Here is an 11071-nt window from a genome sequence, read left to right as displayed (position 1 = left end):
TAGAACAGAACTAGAACAGAACTAGAACAGAACTAGAACAGAACTAGAACAGAACTAGAACAGAACTAGAACAGAACTAGAACAGAACTAGAAGAGAACTAGAACAGACTTAGAACAGAACTAGAACTAGAACAGAACTAGAACAGAGCTACAACAGAACTAGAACAGAAATAGAAAGAACTAAAACAGAAATTGAACTAGAACAGAACAGACTCCAATTGAATTATCATTCTTATTAAACAAGCTTGTAGTTTAGCCTAAAGACTATCATTAGTCAGCCTACAACAGAGCTAAATATAGTAAACATTTCTCCCATTGAGTTTAAAATGTAAACAAAAACTGGCAATTGTTTAATCAAATATTCGATTATTTTTGTTTAAAAATAACCATAAACATTGTTTTGATTTCTAATTGTTTACCTTTTTATTTTTATTTAATAAACGTGTTGACTGATTAGATAAAACAACAAAAAATATTATTGAAATAAACACAATAAATAAACTCCATCGTTATCATGTGTCAGTCTAATGGAAATAAAATGTTTTGTTTTCTTTTGTGATTATTTATAGCATTTTTAAGTTGTTTTATATACTGATCAATAATAATAGTTTTGCTTAAACTAGAACTATAGTAAAACTGAACTAGAACTCAACTAGAACTGAAATATTACTGTACTAGAACTATAAATTCTATATTTATCGAATTTGTCAGTTTGAAAAGCAAACATTGCACAACGGTAGTTGCAACTTTTTGCTACAGAAATATCTTATAAATAAACATTGCTTACTATTCGCTTCTCAGTTTTGCATATACCAAAATTTTGCATGCATTGTTGTTGCTTTTTTGTAACAAACCTTAAGTAAACTTTTGCTGACGAGGAAACACGCGTAACAATAAATTTTCGTTGTACTTCTGGTCGTATCCATAGCTTACAAATAAGATTTTTTTATGTTAAAGTTGTATGAGAAAAAATTAGGAGTAAAAATTTAAAATGTTTAAAAAAAAGACTTCGAATTTTTAGTAAAAAAAACTTTAAAAAAATTTTATTTTTCACAGGATATTAGGTAAATAAGTAAAATTTTGTTTTTAAACAATATTAGGACATTTATTAAAAATTAAGAATTTTAGTAAAAATTTAAATTTTAACAAAGAAATTGGTTTGTAGTTCAGATATAGTTCTGTTCTAGATCTGTTCTTGTTCTTTTCTACTTCTGCTCTTGTTCTGTTCTATTTCTCCTCTAGTTCTGTACTAGTTATGTTATAGTTCTGTTCTATTTCTGTTGTAGCTCTGTTATAGCTTTGTGCTAGTTCTATTCTAGTTCTGTTCTAGTTCTGTTCTAGTTCTGTTCTGTTCTAGTTCTGTTCTAGTTCTGTTCTAGTTCTGTTCTAGTTCTGTTCTGTTCTAGTTCTGTTCTGTTCTAGTTCTGTTCTGTTCTGTTCTAGTTCTGTTCTAGTTCTGTTCTAGTTCTGTTCTAGTTCTGTTCTAGTTCTGTTCTAGTTCTGTTCTAGTTCTGTTCTACTTCTATTCTAATTCTGTTCTAGTTCTAGTTCTGTTTTTGTTCTGTTCTAGTTCTGTTCTAGTTCTGTTGTAGTTCTGTTCTAGTTCTGTTCTAGTTCTGTTCTAGTTCTGTTTTAGTTCTGTTCTAGTTCTGTTCTAGTTCTGTTCTAGTTCTGTTCTAGTTCTGTTCTAGTTCTTGTTCTGTCTTAGTTCTGTTTTTGTTCTGTTCTAGTTCTGTTCTAGTTCTGTTCTAGTTCTGTTGTAGTTCTGTTGTAGTTCTGTTCTAGTTCTGTTCTAGTTCTGTTCTAGTTCTGTTTTAGTTCTGTTCTAGTTCTGTTCTAGTTCTGTTCTAGTTCTGTTCTAGTTCTGTTCTAGTTCTGTTCTAGTTCTGTTCTAGTTCTGTTCTAGTTCTGTTCAAGTTCTGTTCTAGTTCTGTTCTAGTTCTGTTCTAGTTCTGTTCTAGTTCTGTTCTAGTTCTGTTCTAGTTCTGTTGTATTTCTGTTGTAGTTCTGTTCAAGTTCTGTTCTAATTCTGTTCTAGTTCTGTTTTAGTTTCATTTTAATTCTGTTCTGTTCTAGTTCAAGTCTCAAAATTCATGTGAGAGAAATCTATCAGAATTGGGAGTTATTACGTTATTCAACTTTTGATAAATCTTAAAATTGGGACAATGACAATTGGGATCTTGACTTTAACTTAAAATCAATATTTCATTGAAAGATTTTATTTTAAAATCTGAAAACAATGACATATGTATATTTTTTAGAAAAAAAATTATTAAAATTTGTTTAAAAAAGAAAATGCCCAGCAAAAGGAAACAAAAGTCGCGTTTAAACTCTTTACTAGAACTTAAACCAACTGTAGAAATTTTACCAAACACCATTAACAAAACTTCAAATCTTACAATTAAGGAGGAGAAGTCTATAGGAGATTGCGAAGAAGAATGTTTAGATGAAGCAGAAGGCTATGAAACAATGGCATATGAAGAATCGCAACACGAACTGAAAAAGGGAGTATCAAGGTTGGAAGGAAATTTATTTATAAAGGAAATTATGTGTACATATATATTTTATTTTGTCTAGAACCTGTTTGTTGCTACAAGATTATTTGGAATTCAAGGCCGCTCGCTGCATACAACGTTACTTACGCGGTTGGTTGCTTCGCACGAAATATAGACGTTTACGTCTAGCCGCCATTATAATACAACGAGAATGGCGCCGTTTTTATTGTCAGCGTTTGTATTTTCGAAAAGTTGAGGAAACTCTGCAGCAACGTATTGAACAACATTATTATCGGGCTGCCCAGAGAATTCAGGCTTTATGGCGCGGTTGGTGGGTACGTCATCATATACACGATCATACACGTTTAATGCGTCTGCAATTAATGGCCGGAGAAGATCTGCTTTATTGTGTAGCCTTTAAGTTGCATCATTTGCTAAGGACTCACCAGATACCGGGAATATACTCGTTAAGGAATAGCAGGTATAAAGGAAGTTTACAAAAATTATTCGAATGTAAAACTATTTCATTTATTCTTAGTGCCCTTTCTAAAGTCGAACAATTATTGGCCTCTTTAACGTTCAAAGCTTGCAATCAACGTTCAATACAGGCGAAAGAACAGCGACGCCATGAAATCGAGGTTGCTAGAAGAGAACATAAAAAGTCAGCTTACGGAACAAAAGTACCCTTTTCAGGGCCCGATATACACAATCTTTGTGCGCCAAAATGTGCACCACTCTATAATGCCAAAGATGCCGATATGAGAATATCCAAAATTTTGCAAATGTATGAAGAAGCAAATCGGGAACTAGCGAAACCGACTAAATTAAGAAAAAAATCGGGTAAGTAATAGCCGAAAGCGAAAAAAAACGAACTCTAAGAAATTAAATGTGAATATTATTTAGCCTTTTCCAAACAATCGCAAGGGATTGAATCTCTTCCTGAAACCCCCTCCTTTTGTGGTGATGTTGTTAGCAGCATGAAAAAATGGAAGATTATAACGGAAAATAATGTTAATGTTGACCCAAATGTATTCAGAAATCCTCAAAATGTAGAAAAATTTCTTAAAGAAATCGAATCGAAAATGAGTCTTCTACAGGGTAATTGTTATTGTAGACGAGAATTTCATGAGGACTTAGATAAAGCAAAGGCTAAGTTCTTATCACAAGAGAGAGACAAAAGTAATAATTTAAGTTCTTCAACTTCCATGCGCAATAGTCCAAAATCAATATTAACTGATGATGGTAAAGGTTAAGATTCCATAAACAAGCAACTTCTATTATTTATACTCCTGGAATAGTGATCATCCTAAGTGTGTCACTTTTGCAGATGAATCAGTAGGTTATGTTCTTAAATAGATTTCAGTTTTTATAGAAAAAATATTCTAATATTTGTTGCTATATATTTGTCTTATATTAAATAAACAGTATTTTATAATGATCGGTTTTAATCGCTAATCACATAACGATGCACTTCCGACAATTCCCGAATTTATGACCTTTTTCTTTCCTCGTTGTCTTTAGCTTTTAAATCTCATATTTATCGCCTTTATATAATCTGTTGAAAGAAATTATATTATCGACAGTTCTCCAGATCTCTCCAAGTAAAAAGAACTTCTAAAAAACTTTAAGAAAACTCTTCGCAAAACTATCAGCTGTATTGAAAATATAACATTCATAGATGGACAGATAGATAGATAGATAGATAGATAGATAGATAGATAGATAGATAGATAGATAGATAGATAGATAGATAGATAGATAGATAGATAGATAGATAGATAGATAGATAGATAGATAGATAGATAGATAGATAGATAGATAGATAGATAGATAGATAGATAGATAGATAGATAGATAGATAGATAGATAGATAGATAGATAGATAGATAGATAGATAGATAGATAGATAGATAGATAGATAGATGATATATCTATCTATCTAACACAAAGGTGTTGATTTAGTTAGTTAGTTAGTTAGTTAGTTAGTTAGTTAGTTAGTTAGTTAGTTAGTTAGTTAGTTAGTTAGTTATTTAGTTAGTTTGTTAGTTAGTTAGTTAGTTAGTTAGTTAGTTAGTTAGTTAGTTAGTTAGTTAGTTAGTTAGTTAGTTAGGTAGGTAGTATGTTACTTAGTTAACTTTTAAAGAAAATATCTTTTTCACTAAACATTTCCCTTCTATGTTAATGCCTTAAAATTACATTCGTTAAATGTTTTAAATGTTTGACAGATGATAGTTTTACTTCCACAGAATTCTTTTTCCTACTCCAGTTTTACAAACTGTGTCACATTTTAAATAAGAATTGTTTGGGGAAAACTATAAACCACACAAAATACAAAACTTTAAAGTTATTTCACTCTACCATTTACTATTATGATATACTCTCCACAGTTGTATACTTTTACTATAAAGTGGCAGCAATACATCATGACAAAAACTATGACAAGTGCTATAAGAAGTAAGAAGAATGTTTTACATGCAAAAGAACAAAATAAAAAAAAAGGTTAAAGGAAAAGTTGGTAGCTGCTGTTGCTGGCTTAAAGGGAAAAAAAACATTATTTACATAAGAGAAAGTAGTAGAAAACATTTGGTATTTTAACCAAATCGCTTAGTAAAATGTACTTGAATGTGTTGTACAGTTCCAAAAATAAAATACTAATGATAAAGTAAGTGTACCAGTGGAATGAATGAGTGCAGAAATAAAGAAAGAAATAAAGTGTCATAAGTGGTAAAGTTGTAAAGTATAAAAGAGAACTGACAACAAGAAGTTACATTTATATATTTAGTAGAAACTTTAGGGTTTAGTAATAAATCAGTATACTAAGTAAAGTGCATAAGGGTTTTTTTGATACACAACAGGAGTTATTAAGAGGAAATTTTATAGACTAGGGATACATATAGTTAGAAGAGAACACTTAAGTTTAGAAATACTATTCTAAATTAACAATTAGTTTTCAAGAACTTGACCTTCATTTAATAGCCTTATCTTATTATTTAAATTTCTCAGTTGTGAAGTTTGTGATAAATTTCCAAACTATTTATAAGATTTCTAACAAATAAAGATAAACGAGATAAACTTTGTTTATTAAACAAGATTATTTTTAACATTTTGGACTTGAGAATACAGTCACTCATTCTAGATTTATATAAAACAATTTGCTTATCAACAAACAACACATTCCAGAGATGTGATTAGTTTATTTAGATAATAAATTTAAATGGTGGACTATTGTCTAGTATTTGAAGAAAAGATAAAAAAGTCTTTTTTTAAAATTTAACTTTTAGTTGAGAGTTTTGAAATTATTCAATAATGTACAATTTATTAAGAACAATAATTAATTACCACTTTAAAAATGTTTGTTGTTTACAACATTAAATTTTTTTTTAATTACACTTGATTGAACACTTTTCACAACACTTTTCACAACACTTCACAATTATTCTTCTATAACCAAAACCCGAAATTCATTTATTTAATCTATATGTATATTTTTTGCAAAAATAGCAGCCAATTTCATAACAAAAAAATCCAGTTTTTTGCCTTCAAAACAAATTTTTCTTTCAATCAAACAAATACAATTCAAATTATTTGTATTTAACAAAAAGTGCCGAAAATGAAGAAGAAAATAACTAGTTGCTAAAAACTTTAAACAATAATGGGAGAACAGCAAGAAAATTACACGTTTTACTGGAAACAACAAAATCGCTTAAGCCTTAAAATTATCCTTTTCTTTACGTAAACTACCCATGGTACGTATGGGATCAGATTCATTGGCATGTTTTTGTACGGAAGCCTCGTGAACACGCATAAATGGATTCCATGATTTCTCCTCAGCAATGGTAGAAGGCACAGTAGGCGATTGAGTGGCACGACGCAATTTCGCCCATTCAATTCTCTTCAGAATGTTTTCATTTTGAGGTTCGACGTGACGAGCATAGGCCATGTTTTGCAAAGTGTACTCATGACCACAAAATACCTTAGTGTCATCGGGTAATGCTGATAATTTTTCCACTAAAGCAGCATACATTTGTTCAGCAGTGCCTTCAAAGAAACGACCACAACCACCCTGAAAGAGAGTATCACCAGTGAAGACACATTTATCACCATTGGGTGCTTCCACAAAGTAACAAATATGACCAGTAGTGTGACAAGGAGTAAACAAACAGGTCACCTTTAAATCGCCAATATTCAAACGATCATCTTGTGTCACTTTATGATTAAGAGCGCCAATACGCTCATCACCACCATAAACATCGAGAGGTTTGTTGAAGAGTTTAACTAGTTTTTCATTACCACCAGCATGATCCCAATGATGATGGGTGGTCAAGACTTTGGTTAAGTTGACACTTTCTTGTTTGACAGCATTGATGACAGCTTCAGGGTCAACGGGATCGACAATGGCAGCTTCACGAGTGTTACCGCAAATGATCTGTAATTGAATAATAGGAATTATATTGAAATGTTGACAAATAACTAAGTAACTAATTAACTAACTAATTAACTAACTAACTAACTAACTAACTCACTAACTCACTAACTCACTAACTAACTAACTAACTAACTAACTAACTAACTAACTAACTAACTAACTAACTAATTAACTAACTAATTAACTAACTAACCAACCAACCAACCAACTAACTAACTAAATCACTAACTTAATAACCAACCAACCAACTAACTAACTAACTCACTAACTAACTAACTAACTAACTAACTAACTAACTAACTAACTAACTAACTAACTAACTAACTAACTAACCAACTAACTAACTAACTAACTAACTAATTAACTAATTAACTAACTAATTAACTAACTAACTAATTAACTAACTAATTAACTAACTAATTAACTAACTAATTCACTAACTAACTATCTAACTAACTAACTAACTAAATAAGTAACTAACTTTGGAACTTAGGAACTTTTGAACTCAAAGATCAAAGCCCAATCGAAATTTCCCGAAACGACTAGTGGAACTTGTCGTTTATCCACCGACATCGGCGACAACGGGTCAGTTACAATCTCTAGTTTCATTTTATTGTTGTTGTTTCCCCTTATTACTCACAGATTTCTTCTAAAGAAAAGCTCTGTTAGCAGAAATGTAAGACTTACCATATACATGTAATTGTCCTGTAAAGCTGGTAGAATTTTAACTTGCATGGCGGCCATTTTTAAATTTTCTATGGAACTATGCATACCTCTAAAACCAACTTTGCGTAATTTTTGTGCTAAAAAAAGAATTTTGTATTTACAAAAAAAGAACAAAATTCTAACGATTTTGTAACTAAATTTTAACAGCGCTATCTATAAGTCAATAATAACAACAATATATGTTGCTTAGCTAAGACAACAACCAAAAAACTTGACAAATTACAACAGTGAGAATAAGATATAAACAAACAGCTGTTGCTGTGTCATCAACAAAAACAAGAAAAAGCAAAAAAAAAAAACAGAACAAACAAAGAAAACAACGTAAAAAAATTGTATAAATTACAATAAGAAAAAAATGTCACAAATGAATTTAAATGTTTTCTTTTAAACAATAATAATAATTACAAATTTGCGTATGGTTTATTTGTAATAAACGTTTATTAAAATCAACTCCATTGCCCGGCACCATTAATAAACAAACACCACCTGTCACCAACTTATTACGTGTAGAAGAGGAAGAAGACATAGTTTGCAGCCACAAACATCTTGGAAAAGTTGTTTGATGGCCCACATTATGGTTGGTCGTTCGATTGATAACAAACAAACCTCGAAAATATGTTGCGGTCAAATTTTGTAAAACACCGTGTTTAAAACGTGACCAAAATGGAAGCATTTAATTGATTTATGTTTGAAAAATTTTGCTAATATGAAACAATTCAACAACACACACAGTCAATGTTTATTTTATTATTCCGTAACACTTTGTGGTCTTTTTTGCAAAATTTTTCTACACGTTTTCCTTTTTATCTCTACAATTTCTATTTTTCGTTTAATTTTTTCACTTTTTTTATTGTTGTTCTTTAGCAAAAGCCGATGTATATTGTTTTTGTTAAATTTCTAATAAAACTAATGTTTATTATTGTTATATAGTTTGGTAAACAAAAAGCAAACTAAAAATTTAATAAAATTTATGCGAAATTAATTATTGTGCGTTCACTATGGACAAAATAATAAATGAAATTTTCTATTTTTCACACTGACTTACTGCGTTCGAACAACTATTTTGCGGAAAATTAATAATAATGATAAGAAACAAAGATGCCAGATGGTTGGAATTTAATGTTATGCAATTGGTCAAAGCTAAACAAAAACGTAACGTAAACGTTTAAAGAATAACACTTCAATATTTGAAATAATTAAAAAAAATAATTAATTTTCTATAGAAAATCTTAAAAACGAAAGATTTTCTACAGAAAAACTTCAAAACAAAAGATTTTCTATAAAAAACTTTAAAACGAAAGATTTTTTATAGAAAGCCTTTAAAAGGAAAGACTTTCTATAGAAAACCTTTAAAACTCAAGATTTTCTATAGAAAACCTTTAAAACTCAAGATTTTCTATAGAAAACCTTTAAAACTCAAGATTTTCTATAGAAAACCTTTAAAACTCAAGATTTTCTATAGAAAACCTTTAAAACTCAAGATTTTCTATAGAAAACCTTTAAAACGAAAGATTTTCTATAGAAAACCTTTAAAACGAAAGATTTTCTATAGAAAACCTTTAAAACGAAAGATTTTCTATAGAAAACCTTTAAAACGAAAGATTTTCTATAGAAAACCTTTAAAACGAAAGATTTTCTATAGAAAACCTTTAAAAGGAAAGATTTTCTATAGAAAACCTTTAAAACGAAAGATTTTCTATAGAAAACCTTTAAAACGAAAGATTTTCTATTGAAAAGCTTTAAAACGAAAGATTTTCTATTGATAAGCTTTAAAACAAAAGATTTTCTATAGAAAAACTTTAAAAAGAAAGATTTTCTATAGAAAATCTTTAAAACGAAAGATTTGCTATAGAAAATGTATAAAACGAAAGATTTTCTATAGAAAATGTATAAAACGAAAGATTTTCTATAGAAAATGTTTAAAACGAAAGATTTTCTATAGAAAATGTTTAAAACGAAAGATTTTCTATAGAAAACCTTTGAAACGAAAGATTTTCTATAGAAAACCATTAAAACAAAATATTTTTTATAGAAAGACTTTAAAACGAAAGATTTTCTATAAAAAATTTATAAAACGAAAAAAAACTTTAAAAACAAAGATTTTCTATAAAATTTTCGGGTTGAATGTTTTTAAAAAGAATTTTAAGAAAATGTTTTAAAAAATTTCTTTTATTAAATAAATTTTTAACATTAAACGATAAACACAAATATAATTAAACATTTTTAGCGATATTCTTTTTGTTGTACGTGACATGAACGAGACGTATACTACGACCCACTGTGGCCAAAGGTTTCATAAAATTATTTAAAGTATCGGCTATAGGTTCCAAAATATCACGTAAGGAGGACAATATATTAAAGCAGAATATCAAGGGCGGTTGAAGAAACCCGTTAAAAATTACTGTAAGTAAAGGTTTCAACAAATAATCCGAAGTCATGTGAAGAAATTCCACCAATAGAATATTTATTAGAGAATACAAAACAAAACGATATGTTTGCAGGATAAAGGTCACTATAAAAACTATAGCAATTTGTAGACTACCAAAGAATTCAGCCCAAAAGCGAGTGGCATAATGTGTGGCCCTTTCCGCTAATATTAAAGAGTAAATTTGTGGTGGACAATCATGGGTTTTGAGGTAATCAGCACAACCATATTCAAAAGGGTAAATACCTATTTTGATATCTTTATTAGAGTTAAGATTATGAGGCAATAACTCTGGTTCTGGCAAATCCGAGAAAATTTTATCTACCTCTGGTCGTTGTTCCAATTTTTTGGAATCCTTCATTTTCTTTAAAGACAACTTTAAACGTTGAAATATTGTGTTTTCTTTTTTGATCACATTCTTTTCTTTTTTATTCTCCCTTTTATCCTCAAATAGTTGTCTTTTTAGTTTCTTATTTTCATTACCCTTAGTCCTTTGCAATCTTTTCTTAGGTTTCGTATACAATTGAAATTCTATTTTCGAGGGTGTTAAATTATTTTTGGACTTTCTTTTCATTTCTCTAGTTACAGCGGTCATTTCATATAGAATTTTTGAATTCTCTGTTATGGTTGTATCCGAACCATTGGTGATTTCGTTTAGGAACTTATTATACTTCGTATTACTATGATGTTCACCACGATAAAGAACCTGATTGTTTTCTGAATCAGTTGAGGAACTATAGCTTAACATTAGACTTTTTAGAGGAGATTGCAATTTAGCTGTTACACCCACATGTTGGACTTCAATTAGATTCGATTTTGAATTCGAATTACGTTCTGGTGGGGTATCTGACATTGTGGTTTTAACAATATTGAGTGAATACAAATAGTGAAATATAATAAGTCGAGGGAAAAATTTAAATTTGAATCTTTCAATAGTAAATGAAATTTGAAAATTATATTTAGAGATTTTAAAATCAAGTTGTTGAGGAAGTATTCTTA

The 11071-nt window shown here is 29.5% G+C and overlaps 3 protein-coding genes across 5 annotated transcripts; 1 reads left to right on the top strand and 2 right to left on the bottom strand.

The window, feature by feature from the left end:
• Positions 1-2147: 2147 nt before the first annotated feature.
• Positions 2148-3976, top strand: LOC111681025 (protein OPAQUE1-like). Its single transcript, XM_023442741.2, has 4 exons — positions 2148-2516; positions 2578-2976; positions 3034-3335; positions 3399-3976. The coding sequence occupies exons 1-4, from the start codon at positions 2296-2298 to the stop codon at positions 3746-3748; spliced, it is 1272 nt and encodes a 423-aa protein (XP_023298509.2). The 5' UTR covers positions 2148-2295; the 3' UTR covers positions 3749-3976.
• A 1952-nt stretch (positions 3977-5928) lies between these two features.
• LOC111689759 (hydroxyacylglutathione hydrolase, mitochondrial) lies at positions 5929-8715 on the bottom strand. 3 transcript variants are annotated; one of them, XM_023452221.2, is made up of 3 exons: positions 8693-8715; positions 7609-7724; positions 5929-6921 (listed from the first exon to the last, which is right to left on the bottom strand). In XM_023452221.2, the coding sequence occupies exons 2-3, from the start codon at positions 7690-7692 to the stop codon at positions 6199-6201; spliced, it is 807 nt and encodes a 268-aa protein (XP_023307989.2). In that variant the 5' UTR covers positions 7693-7724; positions 8693-8715; the 3' UTR covers positions 5929-6198. The 3 variants fall into 3 exon arrangements, with proteins under 3 accessions (XP_023307989.2, XP_023307987.2, XP_023307988.2); XM_023452219.2 differs by lacking the exon at positions 8693-8715 and adding an exon at positions 8053-8663; XM_023452220.2 differs by lacking the exon at positions 8693-8715 and adding an exon at positions 8254-8663.
• Positions 8716-9782: 1067 nt separating this feature from the next.
• On the bottom strand, positions 9783-11031 carry LOC111689760. Its single transcript, XM_023452222.2, has one exon. It carries the CDS (start codon positions 10923-10925, stop codon positions 9861-9863), a length of 1065 nt encoding a protein of 354 aa, XP_023307990.2. The 5' UTR covers positions 10926-11031; the 3' UTR covers positions 9783-9860.
• Between the last annotated feature and the right edge of the window lie 40 nt (positions 11032-11071).

The sequence above is a fragment of the Lucilia cuprina genome, chromosome 5, assembly GCF_022045245.1.
Source record: "Lucilia cuprina isolate Lc7/37 chromosome 5, ASM2204524v1, whole genome shotgun sequence".
NCBI lineage: Eukaryota > Metazoa > Arthropoda > Insecta > Diptera > Calliphoridae > Lucilia > Lucilia cuprina.
This window is presented reverse-complemented; position numbering and strand designations above follow the sequence as displayed.